Source organism: Tympanuchus pallidicinctus, unplaced genomic scaffold, assembly GCF_026119805.1.
Source record: "Tympanuchus pallidicinctus isolate F22 unplaced genomic scaffold, pur_lepc_1.0 scaffold2, whole genome shotgun sequence".
In the NCBI taxonomy this organism is placed as follows: domain Eukaryota; kingdom Metazoa; phylum Chordata; class Aves; order Galliformes; family Phasianidae; genus Tympanuchus; species Tympanuchus pallidicinctus.
In genome coordinates this window covers 4,832,715-4,855,824 of record NW_026294721.1, presented here as the reverse complement: position 1 = coordinate 4,855,824, position 23,110 = coordinate 4,832,715, and the positions used below count along the sequence as shown (strand labels likewise).

The window sequence follows — 23,110 nt, the reverse complement described above, 5'->3', positions numbered from 1 at the left end:
CCATATCCATCTTGGCCTTGAGTCATCTCTTCCAGTGTTGGAGGTAAGAAGCCCTCAAATGTTTTGTAATCTCAAAGTATTTATTGCATCCAGAAGTGTGCAAATATCTAAATGTCCTTCTTATTTCTGCAGCTCGTGCCAAACCACTGCTGCTCTTCCAGCTCCTTCCACGCTGCTCTGTGTGCTTGCTGCTAATGTTTAGGAAGTGACGCTCCTTTTCCAGGCTCCAGTGGCAATGGAAGAGGCAGAGGATTGCAGGGCACGTGTTTCGCTGCTCTCCCTGCCTCTAAACACACTGTCCATCTCTTAGAGGGTAAAAATAAAGCAGCATTGTTTAATTTCTGGAAAAAGCCAGATGACAGTGGAAGGGGTCAAAAATACACATACCAGCACTCCCTATCCCACTGTCTCAGCTGTTGCTTCCTGAGAGACAGAAGCATGTGGTTGCTAAAAATACCCTTGCAAAGAGAATACATTCCCTCTCCAATGGGAGAGTATAAATTAGTCTGAGTCCTAACATACACAACTACTTGTGGCTGGGAGAAACAATTCCAAACGTGTTTTTTGGAGGGGGTTTCCTAAGAAGCAGAAGACCCGGCCCTGTGTAGGTCGGCAATAGTGCGTGGAAGATCTCCTCCTGCCTTTTGTGCTCCCACCCCCTCTCCCTCCTATGGGATACGGTGCAGCTGGGGGTGGGGGTAGGCCAGCCCTTTTATAAACGTGGTCTTGTGGCAAGGCGAAGTTGACAAGGGTGACAGAAGATTTGGCTCACTGCTCATACCTGGGAATGACCAGAGGGGGAATGGAATCAGTTGAAGTGTTCACGACTGAAGGCAAAGGCAGGGGCTTGAAAGCACAGAAGGAATTCTTGCCCGGAGATGTCATCTTTGCAGAGCCAGCCTACGCTGCTGTGGTTTTTGATAGGTAAGAGAAAAGGACTTGTAAAACAGAGTTCAGAAGTCATCTCAATGCAAAATTCATCTGGCTGGGTGGGTGAAAGCTTGAAAGTGTCTGGACAGTATCAAGAGGGGTGCGAAGGGAAGTTAGAAACACTTTTATACTTATGCACTCCCAGCTTACAGTGATATCATTCCCAGGGCTCAGAACTGTTTTTTCACTTTATATACATGGCACAATCTGTTTTCAGGATGTGAGCTTGCAAGGTGCTTGATTCTGCCTGCTTTTGCCAAATGCAATGAAAGTTGCGTGTGTTCAGTGCCTCACAAAACTGGACCCATGCTACATTCCACTGAGTTGCAGGAGTAAATGTAATTCAGTGAGAGCAGTCTCAGACACTTTGCTGAAATCTCCAATGTATAATGTGTGATAACAGTGAGTTACACTGTGTTTTGCTCATGTGTGCCACCACCCAGAGCTGCATGTGTAGCTCCACAGGCAGCTGTCTTCAAACTGGAAGATCTACAAGTGGTGTTATTTCTCCTTAAGTAATTTTATGTTTATAACTAGCTAAGTTAACAGAAGTTGAGTTTCTACTTTCACTCTTAGACAGGAACAATTTGAACTTTTTGTTCATACTGATACAGCCAGAAACTGAATTTTGGTGCAGATGCCCTTTTCTTTTCTGCTGCTTATTTCAAGGGTGAACAGCACTTGATCAGCCTGTGCTGCCAGAGCAGCCTGTGGGTGCCTACTTCTGCCCTTCATATTAGTGGAAAATTGATTTAAATAGCCTGAAAGCTAAAAGACACAAAGAACCAATTTCTATGTTAACCTCCTGCGGAATAAACCTAGTCTAAAGCCTCTGATATAAATGGGATTTGTCCATCCTTCTAATGCAGTATCTGAGAATAGAATTTGTCCCAAACGTTTTAACTGAAGAGCTAGATGTCAGCTGACATTCTGGGCTTAGGAAATTTGTGAGCACTCCTTGAAGGCACCAGCTCTGAAGCTGAGTGTTGCCCCACGTTGCCAGTGGCTTTAGAGAATTAAACAGGGCAGAGCTTTGCTAGCTGAGCTTTCTCTGATTGAATCAGTTCTGCTAACAAAGTCTAGGATTCAAACAATTCAACCAAAACATTTTTGTTTTAATGCTGGTCATCCTCCCTGTTAAGTGCTGCAACTGAAGCTGATTTGTGCTCGTATATGATCTGGCAACAGCAGAGAATTGAGGATAAATGGACAGAACAAGGAATAAGATTTTTTATGTCTTTCACTCACTTTTTCCTTGCCCTTATGTGGCTGGTGAATGAACATGTTTGTGAATGTATACAATTATAGGAACTTACAATTTAAGTGGTCTTTTTTTTAATGCTTAGTTCTTGAATTCTTAACCTTGTATTCAATTACAGTGGTTAGTAACAAAACCTCTCCTTGACGTGCCCTCTTAGCTCTCATACTTTAGTTTCATTTGTGCCACTTGCTGGATTCTGTGTTTCATTCAGAAGTTCCTATGGATAATGACTTCTCTCATACACCCTATTAAAAATACTAATTTGAGCATTGAAAACATTTTGCCTTTTGTTTGCTGGTTGACTTTTTTTCTTCTACAGGAAATGTTGTGAGCATCGGGAAATATAGGAGAGCAGTCCAGGCTGCAGTCAGTGTAGATTTCCAAGAGACACTGGGCGGGCAGAGCTGTGCTTCCCTCCCTCCCCAGGCTGTGTTTATTTAAGTCCCAGAGCATGAAAGTGGTTAAATAAACACATCTGTGGGACTGCAGAGCATGGGAATGGGTTCAGTCATTCTTATCTCTCTGCTGCTTCTTCACACTCCCGTGCAATAGTAGCTGACTCTTACCCTCCTGTGGCATGTTTCATCCCAAAGTACTTCATATGTGTCAGTGGTGAAATTCCCAAACTCTCTGAGGCAGATGTTGCCAGTTAAATGTTTGCTGGTTAGTGCTCAGCAGGGGTATCCTAGCCTGATATAGAATGTAAACATGCGTTCTGCTTGTGAAAACTGCTCTGATGTTTTTCACACACTTAGGGGGCTGTGGTTTTGGAGGTGCCTTCTACCACAGTCCAAGTGGCATGTAACTGTTGCACGCAGCTCCATTGAGCTGACTGCTCTTGAAGGATAGCCTGGATCCTTCTAGTACTCAGCATCTTAGTGTCTTGCTAAAAGCAGTGAGTATGTGAATTATGGAAAGGGAATTCAAATATGAGTGACTGGTAGCTTTAATTTTTCAGCTCCGATCTTACCAAACAAGTAATGAGATTTTGCACAGAGCTCAACTTTCTGCATCTATTAAGGCGACCATGGAAGCACAGGAGTGCAGGGTAATTTGAAAATTTGGTCTGTACCTTGCAATGACTTTAGAAGCTCCGTTCTATGGGAAGTCTGGTCATGGTGCAGATGTTGAACCACTGAAAACCTGCATCTGGCTGTGCTGTGATTAATATGGATGGCCATAATACTGTAATGACCACACTGCGATCTTCTATGTGACTGCATGTGTTGTGGCAACAGCAGGCAAAGTGAAGGCATCTTTTCTGGATTCATTGGAGCAGTTCTTCAGAGGTACAACACTGTTTTCGTGTGGCAGTACCATAGGGTGGAAAGCAGCTTGTGTTTGTGCACAGGTATGAAACTGGTTTGCGACAGGAGGCGATGAAGAAATGCTGGAGACCCAGAAAAGCTGATGACCATTTGACCTGGTGAACAACAGAAAGTGTTAAATACACTACTTCACAGCAGAAAGTGAGGATAAATTACACTAGGACTTAAGTTATGCAGAGGCACTACTCTGCCACACCATGGGGAAAGCCACCTGCTGGAAACTGTAGAATTACATATTGATGCAACAAATTGCAGAAGCAGTTTTAACCTGGGGCTGTCACCAATTGCACTGCATGAATGTCTGCTATTAGGAGAATGAGTTTGAGGAGGTGTTGAGAATTTTGTTTTGAAAGCAAAAGGAAAAATACCTTCTTTGAAAAAACTTTATAACCAGCCATTATACTCTGCGCAAATAAGACCAGACAATTTAAGTGGATCCTCCTACAGGGCAATGTGGAGCCTTGTCTAGCAGTTCACTTTGGGTTGTCTGAGACATCCTCTTAGGGCTGACAGGTACAAATGGGGATTTATGAGAATCAGGCCTCCTCTGGAACAACATTACAGGGCAGATGAGAGTCCCTGCAGAGCTTAAAATAACATCAGGCTCCTATGTCCAGGCAAAATGAATCCAGCCCCAAGTGCCCATTACAGTCAATGGAGCTCAAGAATGTGCATGGAAGGCTGACACCACCACGGTGAGCAGAACTGCTTTCTGGACCATACTGGGTGTTTTGACTGGAGCTCTAGTTAACACAGGGCACAGATGAGGTGTCCAAACATGTAAGCTGCGTCCCACTCAGGAAACAAACCCCTGAAGGTCACTGAAGTCATTTAGGCTAACGGGGATGTGTACTTTTCAACCCAGTGAAGGTCATCTGAGCAGCAGCTTTTACACGATGCCAGAGACCTCTGATCCAATAGTACAGGAAACTCAAAGAGAAGCTAAGGTTTCTAAAGACATTAGCCACCTCATATTGAAGCTAACATGTTACCTGACACTGTGGTTTCCTGGCACTAATAACACATCAAGCCCACTGCTTCTACCCGAACTAGAACCGCCTGTTGGGAGAAATGGTGAATACTGATTGAAAGCAGGGGCAGATCTCAGTGTGATCTCCTGTGTTTTGCTATTCGGGTGTGTGAACAAACTTTCTGATTTGTGCTTGAATCAGCCTTGCTGTAATCAGCTCAAATAGCACTCAGAAAATGCCAATCAGCATCAACTTCTCTTTCCCCCAAATAGATGCAGAAAGTTGGAAATAACAGATTTTCTCAAGGAATTATTTGCCCCTTTTGGATCTTTTTGCAATTTGCAAAGCCACTGTGCATGCCTGGTAAAGCATGCCTCTAAGTAAAGCATGCTATCATGCTCTGCTTATGTACTAATGTTTAATCCTTCCCTCCCTCTTCACTTTCTCCTTGAAGGTCTCAGGTCTCCTTTCCTCACAGCTACCTTCAGGATGATGACATTCTCTTCACCTGGGCTCAATGTACAGTATGTGACCTTCTCATGTATGTCAGCTCTCCAGTTTATAAGAGTTATTTCCTACAGGCATGGGGAAGCCTGATATATTTCTGTCAACTTTCTCTCTATGACAACTTTCTCTTTATTCTCTTTTGCTCTTTAACTAGTAGGATTTGAAAGAGAGCAGTCAAAGCAAACAGCATCATGTGGTAGAAAGCTAAGATCGCTTGAAGATTTGCTTGATGAGTGATGTATGAAGTGGGACCCAAATACATTCACTTTGCCTGCTTCTTAGGCTATTCTATCATCCTCTGTATGCTATTGTGAAGAGGGATGCCAAGACAGCCAGGAACAGAAACGGAGCAGATGAACTTAGGTGTTTGTATCATCTGTGTGTGACATGTATCCTGTACAGAATGGAATAAACTCACATCAAATGGCTTTTGATCATTCTACCACTTCCAGTAGTTATTCAGTGAAATCCTCCTCTTCTCTTCTTTTGCAGTTCAGCCATCTCAGCTTGCTTTTTCAAACCAGTGAATGAGGTGCTCTGGGGGCTGGGTGGGAAATGGTTGCCTGATGTTTAAGTTGTGCATGTCTCAAAGATGAGGTGAGTGTATTTCCTGCGGCAGTACTCAGCCTTCTGTCTTGGCAGGTCCTACAGATCTGAATCCATCTGAATCCAGTCCAAGCAGTCGCTAGAGCTATTAGCTTCTTTTGCTTTCACTGAGAGCTGTGCTTGTGGGAGCCGTGGTTTAGCTGACAGCACTGTCACCTCTTGCATTACTTGGCTGGCATATTGAATCATTGCTTTTGTGACAGTAGCTATGTCCAGGAATAGCAGTGGTTGTACATCTCATCCACGTAACAGCAGAGTTCATGAGCCCCTCAGAGTCCAACTTAGCTGACACTTGGAGCAGAGGCTGAGGAAACCTGAGGCTCCTCATAGAGTCATTTAGTGAATCAATCAGTGGCATCTGCCCCTGAGGTCAGTTCTAAATCCCTGACCTGGCAAGACTGAGATGGGCTGAAGAAATCACTGTGCTAATGAAGATCTTGCTTTTGGCCAGGATTAAGAAAAAAAAAAAAAAATAGACTCACAGTTTCCACCACATGAACACACAGAGGTGGTGGATGAGTGGCTGGAGATCACCCCAGGGACTGCAGTGTACATTGACACAGCACTGACACAGACAAGGTCTTATAAACCAATGTTTTCCACAGGCTGAGAGACTTGGGTTTAACTCTATGTCCTTGGAGGATCTTAACTATTGCAGAGGTGACTGCAAGAGAGACTGTGGACCACTGCAAGTCTTTGGTGTTGTCTACCTGCAAACATACTGAAGGAGTCTCCTTCTCTGGAGATGTTCAAGACTTGCCTGGATGCCTACCTGTGCGACCTGCTGTAGGGAACCTGCTTTGGCAGGGAAATTGGACTCGATGAACTCTGGAGGTCCCTTCCAACCCCTACAATTCTGTGATTCTGTGATTCTGTGATACAGGTATCAGAACCTGTCATAATATTCATTCCTGGGCCAAAGGGCGACCCAGTTTTCCATCCCCATTTGGGGCATTTGGCTCTCTGGAAAGACAGGAGCTTGTAGGACTCTTGGGCAATTTAAGGGCTTGCAGTCAGACCTGCAGTCAGTGCTGAGTGCTGTTTGCTGAAGATTTAGGCAATTGATCTCAAATATTCGTGTCTTTCCATTTTTCTTTATAGCACCAACAGTTAAGCACAGGCCTTTGAAGGCCTGGTGTATCATTAATACATCCATTCTTTTTTTTTTTTTTTTTTTTCCAACCATTTCTGAGGATCCCATGAGAGTTTTGTGAAAAACAAGGTATTTTTTATGCCTGTCAACCTACTCAGACTACTGAATAATTCTATCTGCAGCCAGCATTTTGTTGGTTTTTTTTGTTTGTTTCTGGGGAAGCTGGGAAGATGAACTGCTTCAGAACTGGTGTTCTGCTGCACTGTATTCACACCCACCCTACCATTCCTCAGTGCAGGAAAGCTTCTTTAGCTTCCCATTCGCTTTCTCTCTGCCTTCAAAACAGGCAAGCAGCAGAAGGGTGCCCCATTCGCTGTTTGAGATATCTCTCTGTGCTTCACTGCACAACACAACCATGTGGGTTTTATCAGCTCTCTGTCTCTCCTTTCCCTTACAAGGAATGTAATCTCTCTTGCACCTCTGCCCCCCTGACTTGACAGCTGACAGAGCACAGTGTTGCATTTTTCACCACCTCCCAGCTATTCATCTGCATTAATAGAGCTGGCTGCATCCCCCTTCATGTACATGCACTCCCTCTTTCTCCATGCTGACTGCTTGCCTTGCACTGGGCTCGCTCCCCTGAACCAGCACTGCTTGCTGTCATTTTCCAAACCTCATTTTTGCACGTGGTGTTGCCTGTTGCAAATCAACCTGCTTTATGTCAGTGGGCCTCTCCATCCTGCCTGAGCCAACACACAGGGTGGGTGGTTCCAGTAGCTCAGGCAGTAGTGCCAGAGGAATGAAAAAGCGTTTAAATGTACTGGGATAGAAATAAACATGCACACGTGTTTTTATATATATCTGTGTATTTATGTAGGGGAAGAGGCAAGACAGTCCTGTGACTATGGGAGCGATTCCTACTTGTGGCACAGTCTTTTCTTGTGACTGTCAACTCATTTTTTTCTTCCCCATGCCTGTTTCCTTGCTGTGGGCAATGATAATGTTCTGTGGGGTCAGTGAGATTTCTGCAATGAGGAGAACTTCCCCCAAACACAGCGGTGTCTGAGCAGTAGGAATTTTAATTCCCTCATGCTGTTGAGCCTGGCTGGAGGCAGAGGAGCGTGCAGCTGCCTGGAGAAGAAAACTGCTGGGGAAAAAAGCCTGCTGGTGCAGCAATCCCAAAATCCCAAAAGGTCTCCCTCTCCTCCCCATTGAAATGGGTCACACAAGTAAGCAACTGCACACGTGAGACAAGGCACATGGGGTCCAAGACCCTGGGCACTCCTGGAAGGTGGATATCAAATTGGGCTTCATCAGTATCCTCTGATATATTCCTCATCCTTGGTTATAGTTATGTATATGCAATGGTAGGATGCTTTTTGGAAATCTTTTTCTGAAGTCCCCAAAGAGAAAACATGCTTTTGAAAGCTGTTTCCCTGCTGTGCTGTGCTCACCCAGCTCACAGTAAACCATAGAGTGAGGAACAGGAATAGCTGGTGAGCACCACTTAGTGCTGCTGGCACCAGAGATACGTCAGACCTTTGGAATGGAAGGAGGAACTTGCACTGGTAGGCTGTCTGCTGGACAGCTTTAAGTGACCTAAAGAACACAGTGCTAAAGCTAATGTCAGAGTAAACAGAGCAGAGCACATCCCCACATCAGGCACTGCCCTTGTTACTTCACTGTTTAGCAGCATCTCCATGGGTGCCATATGTTGAAACAAGCACTAAATCATCGGTATTCTCAGCTCAGCACCATATTGCCCTTTTGAATATAAAAACCCTCTTGGATTTATTAATAAAATCTTACAGTGTTCATAAGCACAATTACAGCTCCTAAACTTGGTATTACAGTCAGTCTGCCCCATGTCCTATCCCAGATGGTGCTACATGAGCACTTCAGAGGTCAGCTTTCTTCTGTCCTTAACTGTTTGGTGTTGCTTGTCTGCCCTGAGGTAGCTGAAATTCCATTCAACCCTGGGCAGTTGTGCTTGGGGTTGGCTAAATGGGTTCCTCAGCCCTTCGTCCATCCTAAGCATCTTTCTGGAATCCCTGGGACCAGGAGAGCCCCGAAGCCACGCAGTCTGGTGTCACCTGGTGTTAGACAGCCGAGATACATGCTGTGTCTGATGAAGGGAGGAGAAGACATACAAGAGAAGACTTCATGATGAGGAGATCTACCTTGAAGGAGGATATTTTCTTGGCTTTCTTATGTCATTTCCAACATAATACCAAATGCAGGTCTGCCAACACAGATGCAGTTTAGGTCCAGAGGCAGAAAGAAGTGTCAAGCAAAGCTGCTTTTACTTCATAGAAAAATAACTTTGTTTCAAGCAACACAAATGCAGGGTTTCCCTATATAACCACCTCTATTCATCAGTCTTCTTTACTGTGGTACACCTCCAGTCTGCTGATTATCAGAGCATTTCTTGTGTGTATTTTTATCTCTACAGTATGACTGTGCCTAAATAAATATTGAGATAGCAGCCAGGACCACACAGAATCATACTCACCCCTCTCAACCATTTTCTCCTAAGTCTGTCAGGTGTTGTGGTGGTCACTGCTCCTTTTTTTGCTCCAGGCCCTACGCAGAACCCCTCTGGAGGGGTTTCAATTCAGCCAAATTCAGAGGCTTTGCAAGCAGGTGAAGCACTGGCTGGCTCATTGCCTTGGCATTGTTCTTATTCTACTGAGTGACAGACCCATTAGACGTCTGCTTTCTGCTCAGCATGGGCCAGACGGAAAACAAAACCAGACTGAAAATCCTGTTAACAGCAGTGGTGCTGAGAAGGAGCAGACAAACTGCAGAAAAGACGGCTGAGATCTGGGGAATGGTTTATTGCTTTCCTCCTTTAAACAAAATATTTTTCTCTTTGACATAGCCAAATAGGGAAGCAACAGCATCAGACAAGTGTATGAGGATTAAGCTAGGTGGGATGTTTGTCCATCCTTCCAGAATGTCTGAGGTTCCATCACAGTGTGTAGGAGGAGCCCATGGAGAGAAAGCTGAAAGGACCCTTGCCTGAAGGAGTTTAGCCATTACCCTAAGTTTGCAGATGACACCAAGTTTAGAGGAAGAGTCAGTCTGCCTGAGGGTAGGAAGGCCCTCCAGGGGGATCTGGATAGGCTGGATCACTCGGCTGAGGCCAGCTGTATGAAGTTCAAAAAGACCAAGTGCTGGGTCCTGCCCTTTGGTCACAACAGCCCCATGGAATGCTACAGGCTTGGGGCAGAGAGGCTGGAAGGCTGTGCAAAGAAAAACAACCTGAGAGTGCTGGTTGACAGCTGTCTGAACATGAGCCAGCAGTGTATCCAGCTGGCTAAGAAGGTTAATGGTATGCTGTTTTGTATCAGAAGTAGCATAGCCAGCCAGAGCAGGGATGTGATTGTCCCCTGGTGTATGGTCCTGGTAAGGCCACATCTCAAGTTTAGTTCAGTTTTGGGCCCCTCACTACTAAAAGAGATGTGTGTCCATAGAAAGGCAGTGAAGCTGTGAGAGATCTGGAGTACAAGTCTTATGGGGAGCAGCTGAAGGAACTGGGATGGTTCTGTCTGCAGAAGAGAAGCCTTGGGGGAGATGTTATTGCTCTCTGTAGTTCCCAGATTGTGACGAGGTGGGGGTCGGCCTTTTCTCTCAGGTAACAGCAATAGGGTGAGAGGTACTGGCCTCAAGTAGTGCCAGGGGAGGTTCAGGTTGGTTATTAGGAAACATTTATTTTCTGAAAGAGTGGTAATGCATTTGCACAGGCTGCCCATGGAGGTGGTGGAGTCACTGCTCCTGGAGGAGTTCAAGAACTGTGTAGATGTGGCACTGAGAGACATGGGTTAGTGGGCATGGTGGGGATGGGTTGGAGTTGCACTCAGTGATCTTAACAGTCTGTTCCAATCTTAATGATTCTACGACTCTATGATTCTATCACAAAGGCATAAGCCTACTTTTTATCTTTCCAGCCTGACACACGTAGTCTGCCACACCTGCTTCAAACGGCAGGAGAAGCTCCATCGCTGTGGCCAGTGCAAGTTCGCCTACTACTGTGACCGAACCTGCCAGAGAGATGCCTGGCTGAACCACAAAAATGAGTGCTCTGCCATCAAGAAGCACGGCAAGGCACCCACAGAGAACATCAGGTGAGAGTGGCTTCCGAGGACCTGGGCCCACAGCCTGGCTGTCTGGTGCACCACCAGGCGGGGGAATGATGGGAGAGGATAGGAAATCCCTCTGGGTGTCCTGAGTTAGATGTGTGATGGTGGGAACTGCTTTGGGGAAGGCCACAAACATCCCTGAGCTCATAGGCTGGGGTTTGGAGGAATGCCCAGTGTGAAGGGGTTGTGTTGCTGCTTTTGTTCGGTGCTAGACACCCCAAAACCCTACAGCAGCAGAATGAGATGAGGAAAAGCCACCTTTCACAGTTTCAGTGGGAAAAGCAGGGATGCTCCAGTATCTACTAATTTTGATTTATGTCCCGGCTCCATAGTAACAAAATGATAGGAGTCCCCACAGAAATAGAAGAAGCTGTCCAGGGCTGGGGTTCTGTATGACTTCTCCAGATAAGAACATAGATGTCATGGGAAACCCCTGTGTCTTCCTTCCCTTCAAAACTCCTGGATGGGGACTAGCCATAAGCCAGCTGATGCTGAACTTGTCTTGTATGGCCTGGCTGCACACAGTGTCCCACTGATGAATGAATTTTGGTGGCCCTTCAGTCCCTGTCCTTGTGCTGGGTGGAAGAGCACAAGAACCTGAGTAGACGAGCACCAGGGTCTGGTGTTGCATGGTGCTAGCACCTTGGGATCTCTCCTGGACAGGCTGGCAGCCCGCATCCTGTGGAGGATAGAGAGAGAGGGCAGTGGGCTGTCGGAGAACTGCCTGGTGTCTATTGATGACCTGCAAAACCACGTGGAGAACTTTGATGAGGAGGAGAAGAAGGACCTCCGTATCGATGTGGAAAGCTTCTTGGAGTTCTGGCCGGCCCAGAGCCAGCAGTTTGGCATGCAGTATATCTCCCACATATTTGGAGTGGTATGTCAAAGGGGTGAGAAAGCAAAGGGGGCTTCTTTAATGCTGTGGATTATGCCAGGTGCCCAAGAGAAGTCTCAAACCAAAATGCATGAGTTGAGGATTCCTGATTTCATCCTTGAGATGGCCAAGACAAGCATTTTCTGCAGGTGATTTGAATACTGCTGCATTTGCCATACACATCACTTCTGCACTGACATAGAGAAATCTGAGGCACAGCCAGGAAAAGGTCTGCAGTCTGTCTAAACATACAGGCAAATGGCTCTCTCAATCTCAGGTGCTGCGTGGTCACCACAAGTCCAATTGGGCATCACTCTGCACCTGGAGCTAAGAAAAAATGTATAAACATATTTTTAGTAAACATATTTCGAATAGAATATATGAGAATGTAGCAGATCTATTTTAGTTTACGCATTATTCTGTAACAATATTACATGTCTTACATTTTTTAATATATATTTACATATATATACACATAATAGGTAAAGTATACTGAAAGGATTTCATAATACCCATTCCTAAAATGTTAACTACAAATTTTTGTGGTGCAGAGAGAGAAAGTCGGTGAGGCTGAGCAGCTCTGCCCCCAGCCCTGCTGTGAGTCAGTGCATGTCAGGCTTCGTTAACCCCATGGAACATCAACTTCCCCCAGGGACACACAGCATCCCAGCAGAGCAAATCCACTGGGCACAGGGAGCCATCCATACAAGAGACCAGTGCACCTTCACCAACTATCATTTCTAGAATTACCCCCTACAATAATCTTGTAGGCTCTTCTCCTTTCTCCTTAAAGTTTGGAGGTGGGATACCAAGCTGTGCCTCTTCTAAACAATCAGAAGCAGCTGAGAAATCCTGAATGTAACTGAATTCAACTTTTTCTCCTTTCGTGCTTCTTCCTGCCTGTGTTTTTGGGACTAGATCAACTGCAATGCCTTTACCCTCAGTGACCAAAGAGGACTGCAAGCTGTTGGTGTGGGAATCTTCCCCAACCTCTGCCAGGCCAACCACGACTGCTGGCCCAACTGTACTGTCATCTTCAACAATGGCAAGTGAGTGCAGTGCGTTGCTTTCCTCAAGCACAGTGGGGACCTATCCTTGCAGCCAATGCACATAACAGATTGCTAACCTCAGAGTGTCAGATCCCTGTCCCAGAAAATCGATGCTCATTTCCTTCTCTAGTGCAGCAACAAAAAGTTATGGTTTTCTTTTTAAAGAAGAGCTATTTTTTTCTCTTGTTATTTAAAAAAATGCTGTCTAATAGACCAAACAAATACACAGAGCTTTTCAGCAGGGTTTGACCTCAAATCCAATGAACCAGCAAGTAAATTTCCCTTGTGAGTTTTGAAATCATACTCAAAATAGACAGATAGGGTGGCAAGTAGATACCTAGATAGCTTCAATTAAGGCTTCATAAGCAGTTAAGGAGTACTTACAGTTAATGAATTATTCAAGATTAAATTGAGTCCACAGTCCAAGAGTTTCTCATAACTGAAGCTTGCAATCAGCCATGTATCACCATCACTGATGTGTTTATGGCCATCCTTAACACAAATGCTGATCTCTCTGGGAGCTTGCAGTCTCTATTAATTACTGATAAACTCTTTAGCAATGGATTCTTAATGAGAAATGTGACTGTTATCTGCAAACAGAGTCACATGCAAGAGCTGGATGCCCTAAAGTGCTATGCCTTCTGATTTCCCACCCAAATCCTGCAAGAAAATATCTGCAGGATGTGTGAGATAAGAAGAGGTTGAAAGGCACAGTGGGATTGCAGGAATGTCCCAGCAGAGCAGGCAGTGGAGGCAGCTGCTCTCAGTGCCTAGCTGCTGGAGGGATGCTCTGCCCTCCAACTCCTCCTAAGCCAGGAGGAGCCTAAACTGCTGCTGATCCAGCAAGCAGCATTATGTGCAAGACATTAACTGAAGGAAACTGCTTGCCAAAACCTCCACAGCCTCGGTGTTTTATCAATGTTTTCTGCTCAATCTTAAGATTTTATACATTCCTATGTTCAGCAAACATCAGTGCTGAGCCTAAGGTAAGCCCACAGCCTTTAACACATTGTTAAGCCTCTCCTTTAACACATTGTTTGTGCACTCCAGTTCTCACTGCCAGTTTTATCTGCTAAAATGGTACCAGTATATTATCAAGCAGCTGGGGAATAAGCAAAGAGAAAAAGATAAGTGCTTTAGGATGGTTACCTTTGTGGTCCAGAGCCAGCTGGAGCCTGAGCTCTATAGCCAGTTGCTATAAGTCACATACAGGGTGACAAGGAGCCTCTCAGACCAGCCTGGGTGCTGGAGAAGGTAGCTGGAAGGGGTAGTAGCCCCCAAACCTGAGATTCTGGGTGGTAAGTAGAGGAATGACATTTTGCTTGTGTGGCAGCCTGATGAATTTCCTGCACGAATCCTCTTGCTGGCTTTAAACCATGACCGTGATTATAAATCTGCTTACATTAGCTAATTGGCCAGGTAAATTATCCAGGTTTCTTTTCTAGGAAAACTGGAGATAAGAGCAGCTACTGTTGCAGGAACTGAGCTCTCAGCACTCGAGGCACAATGCTGGGTTTGAGGACCCACTAAACTCATTACAGAGCACGGTTGCTGATATCCCAGTCTAATTCCCATTTCAAGCTGCATTTTGGAGAGCATGACTACTGATGTCAGAGAGATGTTTCTGGTCAGCACAAAACCAGCCCTGCAAAATGTCAGCAGAGCATTTTACTCATCCACTGGCTGACAGTGCTCTTAAAATCACAGTGTCAGGACAGCTGTCCCTGAAGCCACTGCGAGCCAGTGATGCGTGATTTGGTAGCTGTACAGGGACAGCAGAGCTCTTTGTACCTTTATGCTGACTGATATGTGACAGGCATCGGGAGCTCCAGTGCCCCCAACCAACCCAGTTCACCCAGTTTCTGTTGTTGTGCTTGTACCGGTGTAATCTGCAGATGTCTGTTTTGTCTTTCAGTCATGAGGCTGTAAGATCAATGTTCCACACACAGATGAGGTGGGTCACTCTTGAAAGCCTTGTCCTTCCCCTTGCCATGTACCCCTCTTGCCCCGTTAATGACACAGCTGCAAACAGCACTGAGGGGTTCCAAAAACCCTCTGTTTGCAGAAAACTTCACTTTCTGTTTTCTGATCTTCTACTCCTTCCTGTGTAAAGCCCCACTAAACCCAAACCTCACTTAACTCTGCATTTTGTAGTAAATTAAAGCAATAGCAGTAATGTTTCCCTGACTGCAAATTCCCTCCCTTCCTTTCTGCCCTCTCCCATGGCTTCCTCTGTTTCAGTATTTCCCCTCCACTTCTCATTTCTCCCCCCCAAGTGCAGCTAGAGCATGAAAGTCAGAACAAGGTCTTGCTAATCTTACACAGCCCAAAATAAAACCTTGCATACTAGAGATGAGAAATGGTCGCATTACTGACATACTAAATAGTCCGTGTCTCTTCTGCAACAAACAGTGCCCTGTGAATGCATTGTCTACAATAGCAACACTGTGAGATGTAGGTTTTATCCTTTTTTTATCATAGTACATGATTAATGTTTTACTTTTTAATGATGCCACTGTTACCTGATGCAAGCATTCTCTTTTGCCTGAGAAATCCCTGAAAAGTATGCCAAAAAAAGAAGGAAAAATTCTTTTCCTCAGCTCATACACTTGGTATGTTATATGCAGTCCAGTTACAGGGACACTGTTGTTTTCAAACTTCATTTCCAAAAAAAAAAAACCAGGAAATTTCCTGAAATGAGAGATGAAAAACTTCTTTACCATTGACTCAGAGCATCACAGATAGTACCATAAAAGTGAGCAACTGGGGTTTACTCCTGATTAGAGTTGCTGTTTCTGGACCATTTGAGTTTTAAGCTCCCCAGTGCATTCTGTGCACGTCTTTCAAGGTCCTTGGAGCCTGGGGCAGACACTAGGGAGGGAAAGAGCACAGGATGTGCTTGGTGAGGTTATCAGCTGACAGTGTCTCTCTAACTGTAGATTTAAAATATACCACGTGTGTCCAGGCTTGTTTGAAATGTTATCAATCCCCTCATCACCACAGATGACTGCTTAAAATATACCTATGGTAGTTAGGCTATCAGGGGCATCATAAAAGTCAAAGGCTTGCTTTTTTGGTTGCATGACTCATTTTAATGAGGATCCTGTTAAGTGTGAAGAGGAATGTTTCTATGTGTAAACCTTTCTGGTGGAAATGACTCCTTTTTGTGTGCTTTTTCCTGGAGTAGCTGGTTGTACCTTTCTCTGGTTGGCATTTTTCTATGTTCTGACAGGTCTAATAGCTACCCTTCATTATGATGACACGTTCAGTGATAAATTTTGTATGAAATATGCTGTTGATATGATCTAATGCCCAGAGAAAGTCAAGACCAGCCTCAGTGTGTAGTTTTCACAGCAGCTTTAGCAAAGCTAAGGACGCAGAGAGCTTTTAGCTACCAGCCTGCCTATAGTGCTCCAGTCATCAGCTCCCTCTCCTGGTGAGACATTTTGACATAGAATCACAGAATGGCTTGATTGGAAATGACATTAAAGCCTGTCCAATTCCAACCCCTGCCGTGGGCTGGTTGACCCTCACCACATCAGGCTGCCCAGGGCCCCATCCAACCCGGCCTTGAGCACCTCCAGGGATGGGACACCGCAGGTCTCTGGGCAGCCTGTGCCAGTGCCTCAGCACCCAGGAGCATCCCCCAGGAGCTTTCTTCTAAAACACAGAGTTGACCTGATACAAACGTCATGGCTTCATGGTGAGACCTAAAGGAGGCAGCATGGTGCTTATCCAGACCCTTTGATGGAGGGACAGCCCAGAGGAACTAAGATATTTATCTTGCTGTAGTTAAACAGCAAGGAAATTTGTGTGTCCACATCATTTAAGATGTCTTACAGAGAAAGGCCTGAGATAAAGGTAGGTACAAAAAACAGGCTTTCCAGAGGCCTGTTGTCAGTGCAAGCATTTACCCTGGGTTTTGGGTTAGTAACAGAATGGTGATTTCCCTGTGTTTGATATTGGCATTAGGCATCAGCTCAGATGGTCTATATAGAAAATAAACTATTCATGGTCAACTGTTTCTAAGGCTTTATGGTAGAGATGCATGAAACGGATTGGGGCATCTCTTATCCTACATCCAAACAGCACATCTCAACTTTTCAGAGTGAAAATGATACTGAAAGCAGCCCAGCTCAGGATCTGGGAGTCTAGCCAGATCTCTACAAGCAGTATGCAAGCTGTGCTTAAAAAAGACCCAAAGTCCAAACTCAGCATTTTACAAGCCTTGTCGTGTACTTCTGACTGAGGGGTTTTCTTGTGGTGAGATTCTTTCCAGCATAATAAGATTTTAGGTCTGGGTTCATCCCATTATTCACCCAGGATGGGACTCTCTCTGCTTTTCAGCATATCCCAGCCAGAGACTGGCATGGGGGCAGGACAAACTGATGTGACTGTTCAGTTAACCAGGCTGCTGCACATCTCTGCATTGCTAAAGCAGTAGCTTAGGGCAAGGGCTGATTCTGATAGCAGGATTTGTCCCTGATGTGTCTATGGCTGCATTTGCTTCTTCAATTCCATATCTCGTCTTCTTTGCACCCAGGATTGAGCTGCGGGCACTAAGCAAGATCTCCCCAGGAGATGAGCTGACTGTGTCCTATGTGGACTTCCTCAATGTGAGTGAGGAGCGGCAGAAGCAGCTGAAGAAGCAGTATTACTTTGACTGCACCTGTGAGCACTGCAAGAAAAAGATCAAAGATGACCTGATGCTGGCAGTGAAGGAGGGGGACAACAAGGTATGGTCCTGTGGTGCTCTCAAACAGAGGTGGCTGTGTCTCCTCCACAGCCCAGGGACACCCAACAGTGCCAGAGTCAGACTGTGGCAGTCTGAACAGTGCCAATGCAAAAAATGAGACTAGGACTGAAACATTATTGAGCCCAACAACAACTCAAATATGCATGGTCAGTTTAATCTCTATTATATGACAGGCACACAGGTTTTCATTTTTAAAAAGCCCACAAAAGTTGCCTTTAACTCTAACCTAACAGTCCAGCAAAAGGCAGAATGATAAAATATTAGAAAATGAGGTCTAGAACTGAGAAAAATCCAGGTATTTAGATCGGACTTTTTGACAGGAATTGAATGGAATCAAAGTTTTGAACAACAGCAGAATAGAAAATACTGTATCATATATTATGTATATTCATATAATAGTCCATGAGAACAGGACCAACTGGCACTACGTACACTGTACAGTTTGTAAAGATGTACCATTGTGTTGGCTCTGGGAAGCTGGGAATCCAGTCATCAGGCCTTCCTTGCACTGGCTGGTGAGAGTGAATTTGTTCTATGCTCTGCCATTTGTGCCTGGTTGCTTGGGTGGGAAGAATTAGTGTGTTGGACCATTCATTTTTCAGTTGTCTGTGTTTTGCTGGGCAATCTGACAAGTTATCGAGTAGAAGGATGTAAGGCTGTGTCTGGCTGTCAGCATTAGGATGTGTTGCTTGGCCAGCAGCTCCTATTTTCAGAGCATGTTGATAGCTCTAAGATCTTTTTTTTTCATTCCTGTGCCCAAGGATATAATTGCTTAAATCTATTTTTCTTCTGTGTCAGTGTCAGCTGAGGGGCATTCTATTCCTGTAAGCTCTACAAAAGATAAATTGTTGCAAAAGATATTGCTAAATAATTCCCATTGCTAAACTATCAAGCTTCATTTTAAAACTAATCCTGGCTACTGAAGCTCCCAGTCCCAGATGCAGAAGAAGAATTTTCAAATTGCTCCTGCAGTGGGCTGCATAAAAAATCTTGTCTGTTATTCAAAGCCTGCTGTCAAGCATTGACACGCACCATCTCTGTATTGTGAACGCTCCATATGTTCTGCTGTGTGCACTTTGGGGGATATACACTCCCCTGTTTGAATTGCTGGCATAGAAGAAGCCTCCTGGTATCTTTATACAAGATATGATTTCAGCTATTGTAAACGCCCTCCATCCACAGACAATGAGTATCCAGGCTGACCTCACCCTCAGAGCACATCGGCTGTATTGCATTCCCTGAATTCAGGCTCGCTTGCCTGACAGCAGCAGCACTCACAGCTGTGTGGAAAAAGCTCTATGAATAAACGTGGGATGGACAGATTACATCCTCAACAGCCGCTCTGGCCTCCGGTCCATCACTCCTTCCAAATAGTAGCAAAGCTCCCATTGTTTATAATGGCAACAGGATTAAGGGTCTAGTAAACGCAGGAGAGAATTTTATTAGATAAAGCTTCTGTGGAAGTGCTGCTGAAGTGCCTGTTCTGGGAGTCTTTTCTCAGACAGCAGAGTGACATTAACATTGCCTTTGAATGAATGTGCTCTTGCCATTAGGACATCCTGTGTGCTGCTCAGACAGCTGCTGAAATCTGACCAGCTGTAACAGTTTTAGTCTAATAATATGTAATAATAATTCATAACATACATAACCATGTACATATGGGACATATAGCTCTGAAATGCAACTGTTTTTCCTTCCATTCTAAATTTTCAAGAGCTTTTCTGAGCTTGTTAAATCTCAGACTCCTCACAAATCCCATCAACCAAGTAAAAAGGCAGTGGAGCTGTCCTGCTCTACAAATCCCAATCTCTTCATTCTTCATTGCATCTCTGTGTCTCTGCTTTCTGTCTGCTGGCCATGTGCCTGTATTCTGTCTTGGTCATGTGTCTCCTGGCCAGGCTCTTCCTGCAAGTTCCCAGAACCAGGCAGTTGTGGCCTGACTTCAGATTTTCCATTTATCAAAAGGAAGGTTGTGATAGCTAGAACTGTTTGAAAACGCAAATTCAAATAGCTTGGAAAAGCAGAGGATAAGTGATGGTACTGAATATAATTGTATTATATTTCAGCAATAAATGGAGGAAGAGGAGGTGGCTGATTAGGGGCTGGTGAGTGTTTCATCAGGCATGCTTGGATGTGTATGGTGCCTGGATGTCAGGTGGTGGATACTTCTCACCAATTTTCCTAACTTTGTCCCCAGCCTTCTGCAGAGACAGTGAAGGAAGTTATTCAGTTCTCCAAGGACACGCTGGAGAAGATCAACAAGGCCCGCCTGGAAGGAACTTACCATGAAGTGAGTCCCTGTGCTCTTGCTCTCTTGCTGTATAGGTGGTGCCAAGGAAATTAGGTCTTGTCCCCCCTAAGTCAAAGATGTATAGGTGAAACGAAGTTCCATCTCCATAAGCTGAATGTCTCCACGTACATCCTGTCCTCTTGGCAGTTCAGATCACAAAAGCTGACACACAAGCAAGTGGAAATGGGACTGTTCACATCTTCACCTTCACAGGGAGATTAGGAGCATTCTTTGCATCAAGGTGCTTATAGGAGGTTGGGTGGATGGCAGGAGGGGCATAATCACTTCTTCCTTGCTTACTTTCTGAAATTAACCCTGGTAGAGGAAGATTTGAGCACAAATCATTTAGTTAGACTGATGCTATGGACATATAAAAGCATACTGTATCTTCTCCAACCTTCATGCAGTCTGACTTGGCTTCTAGGACTGGTGTGGACCACACAAGGCTTAGGAGTGGCAGCTTCAGGGCCAGTGGTGTTATGACTTTCTCCTCCTTCTCCCTGCTTTCTGATGTAGGTTGTGAAGCTGTGCCGTGAATGCCTGAAGAAACAGGAGCCTGTGCTGGGAGACACAAACATCTACCTCCTGAGGATCCTCAGCATTGCCTCTGAGGTCCTCTCCTACCTCCAGATGTTTGAGGAAGCAGCTGAATATGCCAAGAGGATGGTGGACGGCTACATGTATGGCTCTGCTCTGTTTTTGGCAGCTCTCTCTGGTTATGCAGTGTTAGGCAGTGTGTTATAGAAGTTATTTTCTTAGTCTGCTCCCATCGGAACGAAAGTGCTGGCATTCAGATCTTGATCTGATCACCAGACAGAGAGGAACCCATTCCTAAATGCTTTCAAACACCTTGAATTACTTAACTGTAAATGACAAGTAGTTTGTATCATCTTTCATTAGCCTCTTTGGTTTGCTCAGAAGCATCTCAGGGCTGCCCTAGTAGCAAAGCACAGAGCCCGAGTGTGGCACAGAGATCATCACTGCAGGACCTGGTCTGCTCTCCTGCAACCTGCAGGAAAGATAAGTTGCAGAGAAAAGAGGAGCAGTGTCAAATGACTGTCACTCAAGATATCCCTTCACTCTTGAGTAATATGAGGCCTTAGTTAATGAGATGTTGATGATTGTTGCCTTTTCAATTTAGGCACATCATTACACCTGTGATGTTGGTGACATCTGGGCTGCATGATCAGGTCTCCAACCCAGGTGTTCAGCTCACACTGTCTGCAGGTTGTTCATTCTCTTTCACAACACCTTGTGTCCTTGTGTAACCCATGCCCTCGTGCCCCTTGCAGGGCTGCACATTTCCTGGCAACAAATTCAATAGAATATTCAACTGAGTAAACAGTTTGCTCTCTGGAAAACATGTCACATCACTGACAAACATTTGGGAATTGAGATCTTTCCTGAACTAAAATTACTCAATGCTTTTCCAGGAAAATATACCATCCTAACAACGCACAGCTGGGGATGGCTGTGATGCGAGCAGGAGTGACCCACTGGCATGCTGGCCTCATTGAAGCTGGACACAGCATGATCTGTAAAGCCTATGCCATTCTCCTGATAACCCATGGACCTTCCCACCCAATTACCAAAGACCTGGAGGTAGGTGTCACAATCTCCCTTCTTGCCTCTGTTATCTGCCTGGATGAGGTTGCATTCAGTCTGTAGGAACGGCCCATCTATAAGAAACAGGTCAAGTTATGGCTGCTTCTTACTAGTGCCATCCTTTTCTCTAGGTCATTTTAGTCTGCTGGATAGTGCACATTCCTTCCTGTGGGAAATTTTCATCCCTGAAAAATATCTTTTGTTCTGCACCAGTACATGCTTTAAAAATAGCCATTGAGTCCCTGAATCTTTTTTTGAAACACTGAGCCCAAGGGCAGAGCCTCCCATTCTTCAAACAGCCTGACCTCATCGCTCTCAGATGGATGGCATTCAATTTGGCTGTATCAAATTACAGATGGTGAACTTGTTTCTGGCTTACCAACCAATATTCTTCATCTTGTATTGATGACCATTCTTCTTTATTTACCACTCCCTAGTCCTTTTGGACTGCAGTTTATTTTTTTTCTCAAATGACTGATATGTGTATTTTTTAGCTTAAGGTCAAGAGCTGCAGATCCCAGGAGAATCACACATGTTGAGCTGTGATGAACTATATATGACTGCATCTGAGGGCGGATCATTTCTTCATCCTTTAACTCTCTCAAATGGCCTGTTGGCATTGTAGTATTCTCCTTTAGTAGCCAAAAAAACTTACACAGTGCCAAATTAAATCCTTTATTGATGTTAGTCCCCCTAACAGCATAGCTATAATCTTAGTGCAATTTTATATTATCAGAAGAATGACTGTCTTGTGCCTAAAGTAAAATGGTCTCTTGACTGTTCGCCTCTTTATATCTCATAGGGTAAGACTCCAGCACCTTAATTCCTGTATTTCCCTTTTCACTTTCTTCAGGATGAAAATACTAGATCTTTGACCTCTGTGCTGCTAAACTAAAGGTTGAAGGAACTTACAGACAGGTGTAAAAAGATTTCCTTAAATCCCTTCTGAACTTTTGTCATAATGCAGCACTATAAATGATTGTTCATAGTGAATCCAGGGATGAGGTTTTCCAGGAGCCTGCAGAAGGGCTGGGTGCAGGAAGGGCTGATGCCTTATTCGCCTTCATAGGTCACAGGCAACCAGCTCTGAGAAAGTAAATGCTATTTCTGTCCAGTCAGCCTTGGTTCTGCTGCTGGGACACCTGGAGCAAGAAGAATCAGAGTCATTACATGGCTTAGAACATCCCTGATGGACAGCCCTCATTTTTAGGCAGTGTGTTTTTCACTGGCTTTGAGATCTCCTGCATCACAGGTGTTTAATCTGTTGTGTCTCTCAGGTCATGCGTGTCCAGACAGAGATGGAGCTGCGCATGTTCCAGCAGAATGAGTTTATGTACTACAAGATGAGGGAAGCTGCCCTCAAAAACCAAAAGATTCAAGTCATGCCTGAACCCAGCAATGAGGCCCCACCGAGCCTCTTCCACAAGAAGGAATAAATATTGATCTTGACACAAAGTCATGCCTGTTAGGTAACACCACCCGTGGGACCTCCAGACATGGAGAATGTGATATGTGAATGTGATACATCCCCAAGGATTGTTTCCAGTGCCACCAGTCTGAGAGCATGGACCAGCGGGGATAGTCCTGAAAATCTCCTGAGAGCTCACAGCAGAAAATCTCTTGGCAAAAGCAACATCATTTTCTACCACAAGCATTAAAAAATCAAAGCAAGAAACCTGCTATAAAATTATTTACGTT

The 23,110-nt window shown here is 44.8% G+C and overlaps 1 protein-coding gene and 1 long non-coding RNA gene across 3 annotated transcripts; one reads left to right on the top strand and one right to left on the bottom strand.

Annotated features, from left to right (window-relative positions):
* Nucleotides 1-521: 521 nt before the first annotated feature.
* Nucleotides 522-23,087, top strand: SMYD1 (SET and MYND domain containing 1). Of its 2 annotated transcripts, XM_052682103.1 has the most exons (10): nucleotides 522-924; nucleotides 10,647-10,823; nucleotides 11,502-11,715; nucleotides 12,631-12,761; nucleotides 14,677-14,715; nucleotides 17,305-17,497; nucleotides 19,715-19,807; nucleotides 20,324-20,487; nucleotides 21,241-21,409; nucleotides 22,690-23,087. In XM_052682103.1, exons 1-10 carry the CDS (start codon nucleotides 788-790, stop codon nucleotides 22,846-22,848), a joined length of 1,476 nt encoding a protein of 491 aa, XP_052538063.1. In that variant the 5' UTR covers nucleotides 522-787; the 3' UTR covers nucleotides 22,849-23,087. The 2 variants fall into 2 exon arrangements, with proteins under 2 accessions (XP_052538063.1, XP_052538064.1); XM_052682104.1 differs by lacking the exon at nucleotides 14,677-14,715.
* On the bottom strand, nucleotides 17,658-21,286 carry LOC128080173 (uncharacterized). Its single transcript, XR_008206524.1, has 2 exons — nucleotides 20,963-21,286; nucleotides 17,658-20,816 (listed from the first exon to the last, which is right to left on the bottom strand). It is a non-coding gene; the product is annotated as an uncharacterized LOC128080173 (long non-coding RNA).
* Nucleotides 23,088-23,110: the final 23 nt, after the last annotated feature.

What these genes read in the sequence shown, in the direction of transcription:
- SMYD1 (XM_052682103.1), top strand. Translation starts at nt 788, where the DNA reads ATGACCAGAGGGGGAATGGAATCAGTTGAAGTGTTCACGACTGAAGGC. An exon ending in AGGATGGTGGACGGCTACAT is followed by an intron (nt 20,488 to 21,240) that starts GTATGGCTCTGC and finishes ATGCTTTTCCAG; the next exon opens with GAAAATATACCATCCTAACA. An exon ending in CAATTACCAAAGACCTGGAG is followed by an intron (nt 21,410 to 22,689) that starts GTAGGTGTCACA and finishes TGTGTCTCTCAG; the next exon opens with GTCATGCGTGTCCAGACAGA.